Consider the following 21,088-nt stretch of genomic DNA (forward strand, 5'->3'; position numbering starts at 1 on the left):
ATATAAGAAAAATAAAATAAAAAAATGGTCGAATATTAAATAGGATATCGTATATTGAGACATAGAGGCAAGCAAGTAATTCACGAGATACAAAACGGAGTTGTCCGTATATTATATTTTGTAGCGATCAAGAGAGACTAAGGCAGACATGTGAGAGAGGAAAGGATCCTATATACAAATTTAATCTAAGATCTCTGCTTCCTCCTCATATATATACTGCATATACACACATAGTTCCCCTATATCGAAGATAGTAGAAATCAACCAAGAAAGCTCAATACGAAAGGAAGAGGCTTATAATATCAAGCATAGAAGAATGGATCCGAGGGAAAAGAAGAGAGGTTCTTTGAAAGAGAAGTTTCAATTGCTTCGTTCAATCACTAATTCTCATGCTGTAATTAATATTCACCCTCTCTCTCTCTTTTCTTTTTAATTGTGTCCCATGGAGATAAACGCACATGCACACACAAAACACATGACTCAGTCTTACTCGATCTATACTTGATTTTTTTTCACTCAGTCACAAATTTGTCCCGTAAGGTCATTTTCGATATTGGGTATGTGAATCTCTTGGATCTTCGATATATATCTGTTTCTTTTCTATTTCTTGGGTGATTACTTTATCTTCTTTTAAACACATATAAGAACGCATATTATTGCAAACAAGATGTATATGACAATCATGATCGATAGATGAAACGGGGATGATTTTTTTTTGTAACCTCTAATATTGTTTTTCCGATGATGTATATGCTGCTAATATATTTCCATTCACACGCCCTCTTTAATGACAGGAAAACGATACATCGATCATAATGGATGCTTCTAAATATATCAAAAAGCTTAAGAAGAAAGTTGAAAGATTCAAAGGAGACACTACGGCAGGGCAATCTTCAAGCGAGCCCACGGATCCCACCATACCAATGGTATCAACAATCAAACATACACTTTGTAACCATTAATTATATATAGACATAAGCACGCATGTGAATGTGAGAGATTCATTAAGAGGTTATATTTATTTATAGGTAACAGTGGAAACCCTAGAAAAGGGTTTTATGATAAACGTATTCGCAGGGAAGAATCAACCAGGCATGCTTGTTTCGGTATTAGAAGCCTTTGAGGATATTGGGCTAAACGTTCTCGACGCTAGGGTTTCATGTACTGACTCCTTTAGCTTGCATGCCACGGGAGTCGAGGTAATTAACAAATTAATTAGCAGAGAAACGTATCCATATATATACGAACAATTCTATGTCATAGTTATTACTACTTGCCTATACATATATATGTTTCGGACTGTATTTGTATGAAGTACTTACTACAGACGATCTGATGTTACGATAGTGTGTGTCGTCATATGTTGTTATGAAATCTTATATGGCTTTACTTACTAACTTACCAATATGAATGTTTGTGCTTTTGCTAATGAAACTTTTAAAATAATATATGGTAGATTATAAAATAAAGGTGGCAATCTCAACAAACACGGATACAAAATATATATAAACAATTTTTAGGTCGATATGTGAGTGTTGAATATAAAAATTATTTAGTGATTACGCACCTTACTAATTGCAGAATGAAGATGGAGAAGGTATGGATTCTGAAGCAGTGAAACAAGCAGTGACAGATGCAATCACAAGCTGGAGTGAAAGCAGTGATCTACAGAGCTAGATTGACCCACATTTACCTCTTTCTTTAATTCTCTTTATTATATTTTATTTATGCAAAAATATAATAACACAGTTTCTAGAGCAATTCTGCTTTATTCTTAGTCTGTTCATCTTGTAGCCCATAATTTTCTCCTAAAAAGGGATAATGAAGAAATCAATTGCATGTTACTATTTATCTCACACAGTTAAGCAATAGAAAAATACGTATTCAAAGAATAGCTGCTACGTTGAAGTATACATACCAACTGAGTCAGTTAAAGTATTTGTTCTGATTTTCCTTCGTGGGTTAAAAATTAGTGCTTTTAAATTAGAATATCAGAAAATCGAAGACGCTCCTCAACATTGTTTTTGAATTTGATAGAGAAAATTAAAATTATTTCGGTCCTTTCGGATTTGATCAGGTGATATAAGAGAGCTTATTCAGTTAAAAAAAAAGATATTAGAGAGCTTATTCTATACCACAGAAGAAGACAAACATTTTTTGTTCACGTGAGCAAAATAACTCCAGAAAAACTGGAATGTAAAACGTACAAATACATACATTCTACACGTTCGCCCCACGATTTCCTTTTCACTTAATTGTTGACATAAACAAGATTATGATAATTTGAGTTTCATTAGCATACTGATATTTACAAGGGGAAAATATTAGATTAGTGCTGCTCAATCAGGAAAATATCCCATCGAACAAAGAAATCGATTTGAAACATGTAATTTAGTATAGTTTAAAAAAACATGTAATTTGGTATAGATAGTTTTATTTGATGATGAAAAACTGAATTCATACTGAATTAAAAAAAAATAGATACAAAAAAATATATATATTTTTTAATTCTCAAGATAGAAAGTAGTAACAGAATCTATACAAATCTTTTTCTCTACTATAGGAAACTCATGACAAAAGTAAAGCAGATTCCAATATATGTGTGGGAAGGTTCTATTGAAACCTCCATCCAACGGTTCAATAAACAAAACAAATATCAATTGACCCTCTTTAATATCATGCAGATGTAGAAGATAATTTTAACGTAACAAACCAAACCAACAGAGATGTGTTTTTGAAGTATCAGATCTTAAACGATTTGGGCCTTCTAGAATATATAATAGTGCTTCCACCTCCGAGACTTAGAAGACTTCATTATATCAACGGTAAGATCTGGATTCGTCACAACAAACAGCTTGAACTCAACAGTGTCACAGATCGCCAGTAAATTCCTTACGACAAACATGACAGCAGCGTCGTTGAGGGCTTCGTCAAAAGGAATCAAAGACAGTTCCAAGATATTGATAACATTCGCCAGTTTCAAAGATGATATCAATTCTTTTCTACATAGATCCCTTAGATGCGGAATATCATATTTGTCCGCTGCTACAAAAAGTGTTTGAGCATGTATCTTCTCCTTTTCAGAAAGCACAGAACGATTGTTGTAGATGAACCCAACTAAAGCCTCTAGCTCCTCTTGTTTCAACTCCGGAAGAGTTACTGTCTCGATCTGATCAGCCGTACCTTTGAACTTGTCTGATTCCAGCATTTTCTTAAACACCTCTGATCGTGCCGCCTATTAACAGTACATACATATGTTGATGAAGTATCATTTAAGGTAAGAGGCAAACACATATAAACATAATATTTAGATAACTATTTTAGTTGTAAGATGATAAATAAATGACAAGAGAAGAAAAAATAGAAGACCAAAACAAGTTTGTGGGCGGAGATAGCTGCATTCTCATTACTGTCTCCTGCCTTGAGACGTACATCTACTTGCCATTGTTCATTAAAAACCTTTGCAAACCCACCCAAGAAAATTTCAAGATTGTTCTCCGTTGTCATAGCTAGGTAACGTGAAGTTTATTTCGTAAAGGATGGTGAATTATATAGAGAAAACTCCATAGACGCCAGTCAAAATATCTCTTGTTTTACTTTCTTCTACACTGCCAAATCCTTGGAAAGGAATGAGACATTAATGGTGATGAATAATCATCCACTGCATGTCCCAAGTCCCAACTTTTGGTTGCCCGATGCTCTTGGGATCCCGAATTATATATGGAACCAAACGGATGTTTCAACAAAGGACCAGTATATATTTTAGAAGTGTAATTAAGTTGATTGGTCATTGGGTAACGAGTTCCAGGATATTTTGTTGATAAATAATTATACATAAAAGCAAACTAGAGAACCACCAATGAGTCAGTGACAACAAGTTTTTTTTCGAACTTTAGTCAGTGACAACATGTTTAAGCTTTAAATTTGGAAAAATACTCTAGAACAATTATGAAAGCCTCCAAATATTTGGTTAACCATATACTCTGTTCTACAAAATAAATGTTTTAAAAATATTTTAAAAGTAGTTTGTATGTGTTTTTCTAAATTTTCTATTATTGAATAATAGTAAACTGTAATCTGTAAAAAAAATTAATTAATTTTTTTGAATTATTATTGGTTTAGTCTTATTTAAAATTGATAATAAGAAGAAGAAGCAATGTTCACGTGCGAGTGTGCGACGCTGTGTGAAGATAACATTTTACATTTTACTTGAAAAAACTCAACTGAAAGAAATTTCTATAAATACATGTTTTGGGTTTAAAGCTAGTTTCTTATAATTTACCAGAGATATTTTTTTTATAAGATTTTCCATATCTAAAGAAATAAATTGGAAGATTCTGTCCATTTTAGGGGGGTTATTGGGACATGAATTTTAATGGAATTTGATGATTTCCATAGTTGAGAATATTTTACAAGTTAACTAGATTTGACAAATTTTATCCAATATTCTTACATAGATTTTCATTACTTGTGTATAGAATTCTATTGATTGTTATTAATTTTTAAGGTAAGAAATTAATGGTATAATAGAAGAAAAGAAAAAAAAATCATTTCAATTATTAAAAAGACAAAATATCATTGTACCTTTTAATATATAGATATATAAATAAAAGTTATTTTTATTATAATTTTAAAATATATGGTTTTAAATTTGAACTTTTTATATAAAAGCTTTCGATTTTTTTTTCAAATTTTTTTAATTCTTTTTGAATTTCGAAAATACTTCTTAAAACTATTTTAATTATTTATTACTTATATTAAATTTTTAATATTTGTTTTCTACTTTTATGTTAAAATTGTGATTTGTATTATTTCATTGTTCAATTTTGTGTGTTTTTGTATGCGAGTGTATTTTATTGCATAGATTTCAAAAATCTTATGGGTATAGATGATATTCTCAAAGTTTAGTCTTATGAGTAAAAACAAAGAAAATTTACGTCCCAATAACAATAGATTTTAATAGAATCTTAAAATCAATGAAAACTAAACTTTTCCAATAACAAAAGATTTTGAGTGGAATTTAAAAGTCATCATCCCAATAACAATGGATTCTAATTAGATTTTAAAAATCCATAAACCAATAACAATAAAATCTCAAAATTTAATAACTCCTCTTGAATTCTTCTACCAATAACCCCCTTTAATCTTTGACCAAAAAGATATTATTTTATGAATGTTTATGTTATGTATAAAATCTGATCAGCCTCAGTAAAGAAGAATATGAAGCAAAAAGAAGACCCTATCATATCACCAATAAGTTTTCGGTTGCATTTGTTCTTACCATCCTCTGTGTCATATCTTTTGTCCATTGCCAGAAAACATCTGATAGAACTTCTGGTACTGACTTATTAAACTCTTTACTTTCATTCTTTCTAAATTATTAGATAACTTTTTAATTTATTATAGTCCTTTAAGTGGTATATATGCGTTAATAGAAGTTTGCATACATTTATCTAGGTAATTTAATACCAAAAGCAAGTTTTCTTGTGTGATTGGGAATCTGAAGACATGCATGCAAACTTACTTTTTTTTTTTTTTTTTATAATTCTGGTATCTGGGCAGCCACATTTCCAACTATCCCTCCGAAAGGGGTCCAGCGCCCCAACGGAAGGGATGTTAAATCTGTTGTGGCCAAGACTCGAACCCGGATGGCGGGCAATACAACTGTACCTCCTTTACCACCAAGCTACGAGCGCTTGGTTAAAAGATTGTTACAACTTACCAAACGTTTTAGCTACCTTTACTATTATTATAGGAAATAAAAAATATAGAAAACATTTTAAGGAATCCTCACTAGGCAGTTATTTTACCTAATCTTAGTAGTCATCGTCATCATCATCATCATAATCATCATCAGACTCATATTCGACTGGGATGGGATCATAACCGGATTCAGAAAAGCCTTAGTTATCTCTACAGCAAGATTTGGGTTTCTGGCAACAAACATCTTGAACTCACAAGAATCCAAAAATGTATTTATATTCCTTGCGATAAAACTCAAAACAGCATCGGTGAGAGGTTTGTCCAAAGGAACCTGCGAGAGCTCGTCAAGTGCATTGGAAGAACTGAGAGACGATATAAGTTCGTTTCTGCACAAGTCCCTTAAATGAGGAATCTCGTATCTTTGCGCTGCTAGATAAAGCGACCGAACATGTTTCTTTAGTTTTGAAGAAGAAACTAATCCGTGATCGTTGTACATGAACTTAACTAGAGTCTCTAACTCTTCGTGTCTCATCTCTGAGAAAAATAACGTTTGGTCGGATGAAGCTTTCGTCGCTTTTGATTCCAGCATCTTCTTGAATACCTCAGATCTTGCCGCCTATAATCATTGATAAAAGCATGTCAACGTACAAAATAGTATTTATAGTGTTTTATTCTTAATATGAAGATGATAATGAAAGAGAAGAAATACATTAACGAGTTTGTGGGCTGAGATAGCTGCAAAGCCATTACTGTCTCCTGCCTTGAGTAGCAAATCGGTATGCCATTTTTGTTTTAAGATTTTTGCAAATCCACTCGAGGAAACGTCTGTTGCCATATATCGTAGCGATCTATTCCAAGGAAAGCCAAAATTGAGAACTAGGATTATATAGACGAAAGGTCAAATCGACGGTCAAACTGGATGGAATCATCTTTTATAACAAAAAATGCTATTTCCCAAATGCACAAGTATTATTAAATTATATTTTTTTTCAACTATTATTAAGCATCTGCACATATCTTTTCTATGTGCGTCTTAGTTAGTGCACGAAGAAACTGGATGGACAATCATCTTTTATAACAAAATGCTATTTCCCAAATGCACAACTATTATTAAATTATATTTTTTCCAACTAATCTGCATATATCTTTTCTATGTGCGTCTTAGTTAGTGCACATGCGGTATTAAGATGGTTGGTTGTGTTTCTGATGATGAGGTTGAAGAAGCTGATCATAAATCTATTACATGAATTAGGAAACTTAAGCAACTGGGAACGTGTAGAAGACTCTTAACTCACAAATGTGGAATCTTGCTGTATTCCACCAATTAGCATCATTTATGTTGAAATCTATTTTGGGGAAGGAAAAAACAATTTCACCTACAAGTTCAGTTTAAATAAAATAAAATAAAAATAAATACAAAATTCACGCTCATTTACTAAAGAGCTATTCTGAAAAAAAAAACAAAAACAAAAATTCAAAACATTATGACGAAACTATGCTAGGAAAACTCTGAAACTATATTTATATACGATTTACGATATTCCTGTTTGAGATGCGATAATTTTCTTCAATTTTTTTGCTAGCGTTAATATCATTAAAATGAAAGAAGATTTACAAAAGTTAATCTAATAAAGAGAGCAACACCTTGGCAAAAAAGCATGAAAAACAGGGTGGGACAAAACAGTTTGAGATGATGTCCAATTTAAAAGATACCTACACAGTTTTCTATCTTTCCGCATCGATTGTGTTTTTTGCTTGCAAGATTGTGTTTTTTGCATCTCACGATCCCTAACCAGTTTTTTGATTTAATCTCACGATCATCAATCCCTAAACAATTTTCTTCAATTTTCTTCAGTTTTTGTTTTCAGTGCCAACTGCCAAGTTTCTAATGTGTGTACTTTTATCATTGTCGGTCGATATTTCGTATTTAATTAAGACGCTAAATATATTAAGCATCGAAAGAACATACGGCAAAACAAGGTAGTGCGTTCTTTTATACAAAAAGAATTATATCATACGGTTTACTGAGTTTTTTCTTTCTTTTGTGAGATGATGTCGTAGATATGTTGAGAAACTGTTATCATTGGAACCAGGAAACGTTACCATCGCTAACTGTTGTTGACCAGACAATATCTGGCTAGATAGATAGGCGAATTTTCTGTATATACTTATAATACAAAATGGACCAATTAAAAACTGTATACACCCATTTGATGATAGTGATGATAATCGTGGTTCATGACGACACTAATGAAAAGGTAACAAAATATCTGGCGGTAACGTTATATATATATCACCTATTACCTATACTTGATCTTGTAAAGAGTAAGACAATTGTTTAAGACGATGTCTAGCTAGGCTAATTTAAGACATTGTTTTAAAAATTAAAATTCCAGATCCCACTAATAAAAAGAGAATCAACATGCAACCTTAAAGGCTTAAACCATTTCCCTTTAGTCTCTCTTGACTGTCATAGCTCTTCCAGTTCCCACAACATTACCAAAAATAAACCAAAAACATCAAAATTTACTTAAAACAAAAAGTAATGGAGGCTGCAAAAGGCTACACCCAAGATGGCACCGTCGACCTCCAGGGCCGTCCCGCCCTCGCGTCCACGACCGGTCGTTGGAGAGCTTGCTATTTCCTTCTTGGTATTTTTGTACACAAGTCATTATTTTCATCAAATTATACCAGTTGTTTAATGGATTAAAAAGCATATTAGGTGCTTAAGTTTCATTAATTCACAAGCTTTATGTAGTTTTGTTTGTATTTGAGAAGGGTATGAAGCGTGTGAGCGGATGGCGTTTTATGGAATAGCTTCGAATTTGGTGAATTATTTGACAACGAGACTTCATGAAGACACGATTTCTTCGGTTAGAAATGTAAATAATTGGTCCGGTGTCGTCTGGATCACTCCGATCGCCGGAGCTTACATCGCCGACACATACATTGGCCGCTTCTGGACTTTTACTGTCTCCTCCCTCATCTACGTCCTGGTATTTCTATAGTCTCTTCTTTCGCTTTTCAATGTAAACTAGATAGCAACTAGTGAAGGATCTAGAATTTTTTTGAGTCGGAGACACACATATACTAAAATTATATATAGTTTTATGAAATATATACAATATCAACAAAATTCTAAAAACAAAATTCTAAAAACTACTGAATAATTAATTATTTTTTAAAATGCTTATTTTAAAATAAAATATACTAAAAATATAATCTAAATTCTAACGTGACAATATATTCAAATGTATTTTTATGGAATTGATTTGCTAGTATACTTTAACCTAGGAAAATAAAAGAAAAATAATACGTTGAAAAAATAATCTGTTGAAAAAATAATCAGAAGAAAAAACATTTAAGAAAACACGAATGAACGAAACAACTTTTAAATTTTTTTTTTTTTTTTTAAAAAGCAATAAGAATAATAGCTATATATAATATGCATATTTACAATTTTTTTTGAAAGATACAATCTCTTTCTTTTTTTGCTTATTACAATTAAGGTTTTCAACAGTTTAATTAATATATTTAAGTTGATAAAAAGGGAGATAATTAAGGTTTTCAAGCCTGCAATACACATGGACAAACCGAGAATCAAATTCATGTGCTGACCTACTGGCAAAACAGCAACTACAAGACAATGACGAATATATATATCATCCTTGTATCCCAAATGTAATAAGAGATGCTATATCTGTTGACTATTTTGATCATTAATAAAATAAATCTTTTGTGAAAAAAAAAAAAATTAAGGTTTTCATTTGTTTTTAACCTGAATTGAAGTTTAACTAGTCCCAAATCTCTTACGACCATAGTCGCGTGCTGTTGATTGTGTAAAGCACTGATATGACTGACATGTAAGTAGAAATATTCGTCTGTTGTTAAGTATGTCGTTAAATAACATTTAGAAATCTACTTATTTCTTAAAAACCTAGAATACTTTTCTGATCATTTGGCAGTTATATACAGATTTAAAGCAACCATAGACTTCATGTCGAACACGTTTCTATACGTTTAAAAATGTAGACGAAGTGTCAGAATCAAGCCAAAAGTTAACCGAAAGCTAACTTCAAGTTATTTTATTTTTGAGATTTGGTTTATTTCAGACATGCATAATACGTATTGTACGTTGTTTTCCACACGTATACAAGAGGACCCACGATTTCCACTTTACAACTTTTTTTGGTTTGTCGACACATACCTTATCAACATCTATAAAGAATACAAAGAAAACTTACCAAACCCAATCGAGAAATTACTTTTGTTAGATCGCATCTTCTTTCTAACATATATACAGTTCTGCATATATAAAGAAAAAAATCATAGCCAAACAACGTTTGATTCCTTGTCTATTGAGACATGACTCATAAAGTTACTTTCACCTTTTTTATTTGTACGTACTTGCTAGGATGTCATACTGTTTCAAACGCCAAAAGTACTAAAATGTATATTTTATACTTTTAGAATATTTTACTCTTTTTTATTAATAGCTACAATGTAAATACAAAAGGTTAATATGTTTACATTTATAATACAAGGAATTTGGATTTAACATTTGGGATGATTTTCAGTTCAAAAAACATTGGAGATGTGTCAAAAATGTATTCAATTATAAAACAATGAGATTTCATGAGACCTAGATCATGTATTTGTTTGCAGGGGATGATTCTCTTAACAATGGCAGTAACGGTAAAATCCTTAAGACCGACATGCAGGAACGGGCTGTGCAACAAGGCATCCTCTTTACAAAAAGCATTTTTCTACATGTCTCTCTATACGATAGCCATTGGAGCCGGTGGAACAAAACCTAACATTTCCACGTTTGGAGCGGACCAATTCGACGATTTAGCAAAAAAAGAGAGAAAACAAAAGGATTCGTTCTTCAATTGGTGGACGTTTAGCTCCTTTTCGGGTGCGTTATTCGCGACACTAGGGCTCGTCTACATCCAAGAGAATCTTGGGTGGGGTTTAGGTTATGGCATCCCTACGCTAGGACTCTTGGTTTCTCTAGTTGTGTTCTATATCGGGACACCGTTTTATAGGCATAAGGTCATCAAATCAGACAATTTGGCCAAAGCTTTGGTTCGAGTCCCTATCGCAGCATTCAAAAACCGAAAGCTTCATTGTCCGAATGACCTTTTGGAGCTTCATGAGCTTGATTCCCATTATTACAACAGCACTGGTAAACATCAAGTTCATCACACCCCCATATTCAGGTCAGTGTTGCATACCATCTCATCAAAGAATTTATATTTTACAATCTTTTCATGCCTTAAAACTTCTAATTCGAGTTCAGATTCTAGATAAACGGATAATATTTTTTTTATCCTTGCCATTATATAATAAAGAAGAATAAAAACAAAAACAAAAGAGGATGGTTGCAGTTTGATTCCTTGACGATAAATAATTTACCAAGATTCTGCCTTTGTCTCTGGTGGGTAATGATGTGGAAGATACGCAGTGTTGAATTTCGTTTTTGTTAATATTATCTTATCTTATTCTACTTGCTCTGTAGAATCTTTTATTGGATGGTCCCGAGTTTCCACTTTATCCACGTTAATCTGTTCTCCAGTATCGTCCCACTATAGTTTCTTGCCAGAATCATTGCAAAAATACTTAGTATAGAAAACTTAGAATATTCCAAAAAAAAAAGATATAATTTTATGCGAGTAGCTTTACTTGTTGTCATATCTATAATGTGAAAACATTAATTTGGGAATTGATAAGACATATTCCTTCATGGAGGAACTTTTATGGCTAAAATAAGTCTATTACATAACATCTACATCTAGAAGTGTTCATCTTTTCATCGACGTTTATTTTCAGACATTTTCTAGAAAAAAAATCTTGGACAGGACAAGAAACAAAGTCATTTTGAATGAACAAATGAATGATTTGGGTCTTGCTACTACAGGTACTTGGATAAAGCTGCCATTAAGACATCTTCCAGAGAGTCACCTTGTACTGTGACAGAAGTGGAAGTGGCAAAGCGTGTGCTAGGGCTTACCTTAATATGGCTTGTCACTTTAATCCCAAGCACCTTAGGGGCACAGGTCAATACTCTCTTTGTCAAACAAGGGACCACATTGGACCGAAAACTCGGATCCCACTTCCAAATCCCTGCGGCTTCGCTGGGAAGCTTTGTTACCCTCTCATTGCTTCTTTCAATTCCAATATATGACCAATACTGTAACGACCCGATCCCGGTTTTGGAGTTTGTTAGCCAGCTAAGTCATATGCATTTACCTGTAAGACAATTATTTGCCTATAAATACCTACCTCTACATTGATTTCTCCTTTTGCAACAAGAAAATAAAACTCAGAAGTTAGAGAGAAGAAGAAATGAGAGAGAGAGAGAGAGAGAGAGTGAGAGAAAGAAAGATAAAAACCAATGCATGTTGCCACCAGAGATCGCCGGAACCACCACACGCCAGCACATCGCCAAGCTCGTCATCACCATCAACCGCAGCTTAGAATCGCCGGAAACCGCCGCCTCTTAAGCTTTGTTTTCGTCCGTTCAGTAAATCAGCTATATCTCCATAACCGTTGAGAATCTCTCGCATGCAAGACCATCATCGTGTTCCTCTCGTCGAGACGAAGCCGTAGACACCGACCACGCCGCAATCGGAGTTCAGACGAAGCCGTACGCGCCTCCAAAAGTTACGCCGACTGCGCGCGTTTCTTCCACGCGCCGCCGCCGGATATCGCCTCCGCCGTCTTCCGCCACCGTCCTCCGCCGCATCTCCGCCGCTGCCAGAAGTCGCCTCCGCCGCAGCTCCGCCGCCGCCGGGAATCGCCTCCGCCGTCGCCGCCGACAAACTTTCCGGTAAGACGCCGCCGCCCTCCGCCGTCGCGGCCGGTGACCGACACCGGTGACTCGCCGGTGACTCGGTCAACTCGGCCGAGTCAGCTCAGCGAGTCAAGTCGGTTGACTCGGTAAAACCGGTTGGTTGACTGGTTTGACCGGTTTAAATTAATTTCGTTCGGTTAAAGTAAACCGGCCGGTTATGTCAAATCGATTTCTGGTCAAGAGTTGACCGGATTGACCTTTGACCAGCGAGTTGACTTTTTCGCAAACCTTGACCAGTCCCGTTTTTAACCGTTCGAAAGGCGTCTGACTCAGAATTTCGATCTGATTTCAGATATGGAGTCTATTTGAGCAGCTGGAGTTCATAAACACTATTTTTCTATTGCTAAGGTGAGGGTCTATTCCCGAACTCCTCTTACACGGCTTAGGACCTCGAATAAGTATAATTTATTTCTAATGTGTTCCGTCTGCTTGAAATCGAGTCTGTCATTGCTTGTTTAGTTATTAGGTTCTTTGCATAAACCGGAACTAGGGGGCTAGATGATTCAATATTGATTGCTTCACTTAATGTAAATTCTTAGCTAGGATTGTTTTAGTGTGGAGACGGATACAGAGACGGACTTCTGTATGCCGGATTGTATGAGGTTATGGCCAACTATAGTCGACCGGTTGAGCTGTAGCCTGGAAGTGTCGATAAATCGTCCACGGGCGGTGTCCGAGCACTATCTCGAGTTGTGTTGTTTGGCCTGTTAGTGGGCGGCGAGTGTGCACCTCGCTAGGACCATTGTTTGTTGCTTGGGTACTTTAGGTACCGTGTTTGACATGCATTAGAATTAATTTATATTTATTCGGAGTGCTATGTCCGGGTCCATGGACTTCGGGGTAGCATCCCCCATACCTCACTGGGCGATTCACCTATCGCTCACCCCTCACTCTTCCCTTTTTTTTCAGGTGAGACAAATAAGTATGTGATATTTGGACGGACTTGGTGCTACTGGACTTTTCTTTCGGATTTTATTTGGGCTTGGGTGAGCGTTATTGGGTTTATGGGCTTTTATATTATGGGATATTGTTGGTGGCCCGTCGTCCTTAGTGAGAAGGAGACGGATGTCACATTGTTGTATGATGACGCGTCGGTGGTGACACGCTGTCCTCCAGATAGGAGGTGACGGGTGTCGCAATTTTGGTATCAGAGCGGGGTTCCATCCCGGTTCCGTCCGGGATGGCGGTCAGGGGATTCGGTTTTCATCGGTTTTCAACGTTCTTTTTGTTTTTTTTTAAAAAAATATTTATTAATATATTTCGAAATTCTTTTAGCACCATTCTGTCCATTAATTACTAACTCAAATGTCTCTTTCTATGACGATGAGTAAAATCATCGTCATTCGTCCTTCGACTAACAGGGTTCTCGCCAGATGTTCAGCAGTTGGGCGATGTTTAAGTTCTTCAGTTTTCTCAAGAGTTATCAGTTTCTTCGGTCATGATTTCGAGGTTATCCAGGAGTGGATATGTGACGTTTCTGCCACCAGCCCACTTCAAGCAATCGTTCCACGAGTTTTGTTACTGGAGATTATGTGATGTGAGGTATGAGCCATTGGTTGGCATGTGTACGAGTATATTATCTATTTTGGAGGTATATTTGTCTTGTGAACTCGTGGAGATCGCTTTTGAATTGGGATGTGCCGGTTCGGATAGCTGACATATGACATTGGGAGCTATTTATATTCATGGTGTCGCACCAGTTATGCTTGGTGGAGTCGAGTTATCTGGAGCCCCTCAGAGAGATGGAGCAGAGTTTTATGATGTTATTGTTTTTTTTGGGATGGATTGGTTGTCACGACATCGAGTAGTGTTGGATTGCCTGAAGGCACGAGTTTATATTGCTGGAGCAGATGAAATTTTTATTGCATGCATGCTACATACTGAGGAGTTATGGAATATAAGAACAAAGAAATTTTCGGCAACCATTTCGATGGTTAAGGATGATGGACAGCATGAGCTGCAGGATCTTCCGGTTATTGCAGAGTATGAGGATATATTTGTGACCTTTGGAACGGTCACTACAAGACACATGAGACGCTCTTGCGAATTGTTTGGAGCAAACATCAATGGTTTCACGAGTTTCTTATCATCTATCACGAGCAGGGATGACCGAGTTGAGAAAGCAATTGGAGGAACTCTTTGATAAGGGATTTATCAGATTGCTTACATCACCATGGAGAGCATCATTGTTGTTGTAAAGAAGAAAGGTGGGAGTTTCAGATTTTTGTATCGACTACATAGACTTGAACATGGTAACCATCGTATTGATGAGTAGTTATATGAGATTAATGGAGGTTCATCGTTCTCGAAGTTTGTCTTGGCATCAGGATACCATCAGTTTGCTATAGCTGAGGAGTATGTACGGAATGCAGATTTCTGTTATGGATATTATGAGTTCATAGTGATACCATTTGGGTCGACAAAGGCACCGTTGCATTCATGAAGATATGAATGACGTTTTCGTGAACATTTGGATAGGTGTGCGATTGTATTCATCAACGACATCCTGGTTATTTTGGAGTAGAAAGGAGATTTATAAGCATTTCGCGGATTGCGTTGGATAAGCTTGGAGAGCATCAGTTGTTCGCTACGTTGAGGAATTGTAGCTTCTGGCAGAGGAATGTTGAATTTTTGGGTAACATGGTTTTGGAAGCAAAATTTTGATTGATCCAAAGAAGATTAATACCGTTCCGGGAAGGTCGAAACTTAAGAACACTACAGAGATCTACCGTTCTTTTTGGGTTAACAGTGTACTACTAGAAGTTCATCAAGGGTTTCACCGTTATAGTAATGTTGAAGATACAGTCTACATGTAAAGACGTTAAGTGTGGTTGGATAGATTTTTGTTTGAGGAGTTCACTGAATAGAAGCACAACTAATGAAGACACTAATTTTGGTTCTGCAGAGGCTGAGGCTTACTCTGATGTGTCAGATACTGGCTTGGATTTAAATTGAGGTAAGAAGATTAAGTCATTCATATGCATCACGCCAGAGAGGTTGTAGTGGTAATTACGTTATAGTTTTGGAGATCGTAATTGTACGAGAAGGAAGTCCAGATTCTATGGGATCATTAGAGTCTGACATTTATCTACACATTAAAAATTACAATTTGGCAGTGCAGTCGGAATGAGTTTGTAGCAGGCTGCAGTTTGGATATCGCATGCCATCTGGTAAGGACAACCAGGTGACAAATGTCTTGGGTAGGCATATGAGCGACGTATTTGGAACAAAGGAAGGTCAGGAGTTTACTGGGACAGTTGCTAGTCTCAAATTGTGTGTCGTATTGTCAAGGGAAAGACATATTGCCTTGAGGATTGGAGCATGCAGTTTTGCTATGGAAGATACACCATGCGCAGGTTAGCGTTATGGTTTTCGTTGAATAGATCGAGATTGAGAATATTGGAGATCATACAGCTTTGAGCAGGACGTACCTATATCGAAACCGAGTTTGTGTGTTGGACGATAAGCTGTTAAGAAAAGGGATCTTACAGCAAACACATCACTTATGTTACTCTACCCATCGGAAATAATAAGGAGTTCAAAGATATTAAGCGTTACTATCATTGACCTATTATGAAAAGATTGTAGCCACATTGCGTCGCAAGGATATGTAAGTCAGCTGGTTTTCCATGAGGATTATATACGGTTCAGGTTATTGTTGAGCATGCTTTTGACAAAGTGGAATGAGACATGGTGATTATGAATATCGTTACTGGATTTTTAAATCACCGTATGTGGAAAGGATGCCATATGGGTAGTCATGGATAGACTTACCGAGTGAATCCATCTCCTAAATAATTTAGAAGGCAGAGAGAGCTGATCAGTTGGTGCAGATTTTCATCAACATGATTTTGAGGTTGCATGAAGCTCTTGTCAACATTGTATCGGATTGGGATTCAAAGTTCACCTCTACATTTTGGATTCATTCAGAAGGCGTTTGGGACAAGCGTTCACAAGAATACAACTTATTATCAACATACAAATGGTCAGAGGACTACTCAGAACTTAAAGGATATATTCAGGGATTGCGTCTTCCAATGGGATGGAAGTTCAGAAAGCATCGACCTCTAATAGAGTTTACCTATATCGACAATTATCATTCAAGCATTGAGATGGACAGTACGAGGCTGTTTATGGTAGGCTTTATCGTATACCACTTTGTTGGACCAAAGTGGGGGAGCGACATGAGTTAAAATTACTAATGGTTCAAGAGACGGTAGAGCAAATAGATATGCTCAAAAATTGGCTTTGGGAAGCACATAACGTCAGATAATTTATGCAGCTAAGCGCCATAAAGATTTGGAGTTACATATAGGTTATTTAGTATACCTGAAAATAAGGACATTTCAGGAGGGATCTAAGACTCAGAAGCTAAAGGAACCAAGGTACATGGGATTGTATCCTTCGAAGGAGCGGATTAGAGCAGTTGCTTGCAGCTGTTTTATTAGCAGTGTATCAGATTTTTACAACGTGGTTCATGTGTCAGCATTGAGAAAAGTTGAAAGAAGACCAGAATTATTTTGCAGCAGACGCCAAATCACCGCAAGAAGATTGTACTCGCCTTGTCAGCTAGTGTAGAATTCAGATCATCAAGCGAAAGCAGTTTAGAGAAAATCGACTGTGTTTGTCAGAGTATGTTGAGAGTGAGATGAGACCTGAGAAAGCGAGCATATTGATTATTCAAGTTCGTTTCAATGATGTTGGGGAATTAACGGACGACTCGAATTCGGGGACGAATTCTTTGTAGTGGGGGAGAATTGTAACGACCCGATCCCGGTTTTGGAGTTTGTTAGCCAGCTAAGTCATATGCATTTACCTGTAAGACAATTATTTGCCTATAAATACCTACCTCTACATTGATTTCTCCTTTTGCAACAAGAAAATAAAACTCAGAAGTTAGAGAGAAGAAGAAATGAGAGAGAGAGAGAGAGAGAGAGTGAGAGAAAGAAAGATAAAAACCAATGCATGTTGCCACCAGAGATCGCCGGAACCACCACACGCCAGCACATCGCCAAGCTCGTCATCACCATCAACCGCAGCTTAGAATCGCCGGAAACCGCCGCCTCTTAAGCTTTGTTTTCGTCCGTTCAGTAAATCAGCTATATCTCCATAACCGTTGAGAATCTCTCGCATGCAAGACCATCATCGTGTTCCTCTCGTCGAGACGAAGCCGTAGACACCGACCACGCCGCAATCGGAGTTCAGACGAAGCCGTACGCGCCTCCAAAAGTTACGCCGACTGCGCGCGTTTCTTCCACGCGCCGCCGCCGGATATCGCCTCCGCCGTCTTCCGCCACCGTCCTCCGCCGCATCTCCGCCGCTGCCAGAAGTCGCCTCCGCCACAGCTCCGCCGCCGCCGGGAATCGCCTCCGCCGTCGCCGCCGACAAACTTTCCGGTAAGACGCCGCCGCCCTCCGCCGTCGCGGCCGGTGACCGACACCGGTGACTCGCCGGTGACTCGGTCAACTCGGCCGAGTCAGCTCAGCGAGTCAAGTCGGTTGACTCGGTAAACCGGTGTTGACTCGGTAAACCGGTTGGTTGACTGGTTTGACCGGTTTAAATTAATTTCGTTCGGTTAAAGTAAACCGGCCGGTTATGTCAAATCGATTTCTGGTCAAGAGTTGACCGGATTGACCTTTGACCAGCGAGTTGACTTTTTCGCAAACCTTGACCAGTCCCGTTTTTAACCGTTCGAAAGGCGTCTGACTCAGAATTTCGATCTGATTTCAGATATGGAGTCTATTTGAGCAGCTGGAGTTCATAAACACTATTTTTCTATTGCTAAGGTGAGGGTCTATTCCCGAACTCCTCTTACACGGCTTAGGACCTCGAATAAGTATAATTTATTTCTAATGTGTTCCGTCTGCTTGAAATCGAGTCTGTCATTGCTTGTTTAGTTATTAGGTTCTTTGCATAAACCGGAACTAGGGGGCTAGATGATTCAATATTGATTGCTTCACTTAATGTAAATTCTTAGCTAGGATTGTTTTAGTGTGGAGACGGATACAGAGACGGACTTCTGTATGCCGGATTGTATGAGGTTATGGCCAACTATAGTCGACCGGTTGAGCTGTAGCCTGGAAGTGTCGATAAATCGTCCACGGGCGGTGTCCGAGCACTATCTCGAGTTGTGTTGTTTGGCCTGTTAGTGGGCGGCGAGTGTGCACCTCGCTAGGACCATTGTTTGTTGCTTGGGTACTTTAGGTACCGTGTTTGACATGCATTAGAATTAATTTATATTTATTCGGAGTGCTATGTCCGGGTCCATGGACTTCGGGGTAGCATCCCCCATACCTCACTGGGCGATTCACCTATCGCTCACCCCTCACTCTTCCCTTTTTTTTCAGGTGAGACAAATAAGTATGTGATATTTGGACGGACTTGGTGCTACTGGACTTTTCTTTCGGATTTTATTTGGGCTTGGGTGAGCGTTATTGGGTTTATGGGCTTTTATATTATGGGATATTGTTGGTGGCCCGTCGTCCTTAGTGAGAAGGAGACGGATGTCACATTGTTGTATGATGACGCGTCGGTGGTGACACGCTGTCCTCCAGATAGGAGGTGACGGGTGTCGCAAATACTTTGTTCCCTTCATGCGCAAGAAAACTGGAAACCCTAGAGGGATCACCATACTCCAACGGCTAGGAATAGGGTTTTTGATCCAAATTGTTGCAATAGCTGTTGCTTCGGCTGTAGAGGTCAAGAGGATGCACGTAATAAAAGAATTTCACATAACTAACCCTAAACAAGTTGTGCCTATGAGCATTTTCTGGTTGCTCCCTCAATACTGTCTTCTGGGCATTGGGGGTGTGTTTGACGCGATTGGTTTGCTTGAGTTTTTCTACGATCAGTCACCTGAGGAGATGCAGAGCCTTGGGACAACGTTTTTTACCAGTGGGATCGGTCTTGGGAATTTCTTGAACAGCTTCTTGATGACAATGATTGATAAGATCACAAGTAAAGGGGGAGGCAAGAGTTGGATTGGGGATAACTTGAACGATTCTAGGCTAGATTACTATTATGGGTTTCTAATGGTGATTTCGATTGTGAACATGGGATTGTTCTTGTGGGCAGCTAGCAAGTATATTTACAAGAGTGATGAGACCAAATTGTTTAATGGAGGATGTGTTCAAATGGAGGTCAAATCCTTAGATACATCTCCTCTTACTATCTAGCTATAACAATGAGTGATTTATATATACGGTTTTCTCAAAAAACATGTAAGTTGTGGTATTTTGATTAACATGATATGAATAAAACTTTAGTGTTTATCCTAAGCAAACAAGCACCACTTGGACGACCTAAGTTATTGCTCACGTTCTATATATCGTTTTGTTCTACTAGTTGAACACAGAAACCAATTCTCATTGGTCACATACACTTTCACCTAGAAGGATTCACATGAACCGGATCCGGACAATTAACTATATATAACGTCTAACATATTGGATTAGACTATATGTTATTGACTTACATATCTTGACGATGCCAAATAAAAGACTTATATATCTCGACTAAATTAATATATCGGATACTTTGGCAACTATATCTTTTTTTTCTAATTGCTCCAAAAAAAGAAAGAAATTCGCTACTTTTGATCAAAGCACATCCCACCGAACACTGCATGAATCTGGTCCGCAAGAAGATGTATTGATTAATTCGATACGCTAAGGAAACACCGAAAGTAAAATTAATTAAAATGAATAAGATAAACTAGTGATATTTATATACAGCTGACAGTTCACCCAATATATATATACTAGGTAATAATCCGCGCCTTGCGCGGAATGTGATTATTAGTTTTGTTATTTTTAATAAAAAAAAACAAATCTATTTAAAAATGGATATCGGTTCGGTTTTAAGTTATTTTTTGTTTTTAATCTCCTAAAATATAACCATTATTTTAAATTAATATTTATTTTGGTTTATTATGTTAGAACGTTTGTTTTTTAGTTTTTTCGGTAAAATCCAAAAATTATTTTTATTTATTTATTTTCATGTTATAATTTAGATAATCGTCATGTTGAACCAATGGTTTCATAGTTTGTAAATGGATAATAGTTCAAGAAAAAAAAATTATTAAGACAAATCATTTTACTATAATTTGGTCGGTAGTGAAAGAAACATTAAGAAAAAAAATGTTTCAACTTCCAAAAAAAAATTGATACTTCACTGGTGGTAAATACTTATACAGTGTTCACATCAAGGTGCACATGTATATGTATGTAAAAGTATATAAAAATAAATGATAAATATATAAATATATTGTTAATTAGTATTAAATAACATTTTTGTTCTAAATAATACATGAAAGATAAAATTAAAATTAATTAAAAATAAAAAAGGCTTTAACTCTGATATCCGAAATGATTTAGAATTTTAAAGAATATCTGATTTGATCCGTAAATAAAATAAAATTTAAAAAATAATTGAAAATTTTAATAATAACATTTTATTACAAAAATAAAATATTATTTAACTTTTAAATTTTAATACCTAATATAATAAATTTAATCCATAAAAATATTG

General features: G+C 36.5%; 3 protein-coding genes and 1 long non-coding RNA gene across 4 annotated transcripts; 3 read left to right on the forward strand and 1 right to left on the reverse strand.

Annotated features, from left to right (window-relative positions):
* The first annotated feature begins 58 nt into the window (after positions 1-58).
* LOC103866502 (transcription factor bHLH61) lies at positions 59-1,851 on the forward strand. Its single transcript, XM_009144440.3, has 4 exons — positions 59-394; positions 795-926; positions 1,029-1,199; positions 1,582-1,851. Exons 1-4 carry the CDS (start codon positions 317-319, stop codon positions 1,675-1,677), a joined length of 477 nt encoding a protein of 158 aa, XP_009142688.1. The 5' UTR covers positions 59-316; the 3' UTR covers positions 1,678-1,851.
* A 2,839-nt stretch (positions 1,852-4,690) lies between these two features.
* Positions 4,691-6,571, reverse strand: LOC103866503 (putative BTB/POZ domain-containing protein At2g40440). Its single transcript, XM_009144441.3, has 2 exons — positions 6,413-6,571; positions 4,691-6,319 (listed from the first exon to the last, which is right to left on the reverse strand). Exons 1-2 carry the CDS (start codon positions 6,536-6,538, stop codon positions 5,807-5,809), a joined length of 639 nt encoding a protein of 212 aa, XP_009142689.1. The 5' UTR covers positions 6,539-6,571; the 3' UTR covers positions 4,691-5,806.
* A 245-nt stretch (positions 6,572-6,816) lies between these two features.
* LOC103866505 (protein NRT1/ PTR FAMILY 5.1) lies at positions 6,817-20,266 on the forward strand. Its single transcript, XM_033292521.1, has 5 exons — positions 6,817-8,354; positions 8,482-8,699; positions 10,369-10,925; positions 11,624-11,893; positions 19,137-20,266. The coding sequence occupies exons 1-5, from the start codon at positions 8,249-8,251 to the stop codon at positions 19,732-19,734; spliced, it is 1,749 nt and encodes a 582-aa protein (XP_033148412.1). The 5' UTR covers positions 6,817-8,248; the 3' UTR covers positions 19,735-20,266.
* On the forward strand, positions 12,632-19,078 carry LOC103848179. Its single transcript, XR_004458541.1, has 4 exons — positions 12,632-12,907; positions 13,469-17,955; positions 18,290-18,345; positions 18,907-19,078. It is a non-coding gene; the product is annotated as an uncharacterized LOC103848179 (long non-coding RNA).
* Positions 20,267-21,088: the final 822 nt, after the last annotated feature.

This window comes from Brassica rapa, chromosome A05, assembly GCF_000309985.2.
Source record: "Brassica rapa cultivar Chiifu-401-42 chromosome A05, CAAS_Brap_v3.01, whole genome shotgun sequence".
In the NCBI taxonomy this organism is placed as follows: domain Eukaryota; kingdom Viridiplantae; phylum Streptophyta; class Magnoliopsida; order Brassicales; family Brassicaceae; genus Brassica; species Brassica rapa.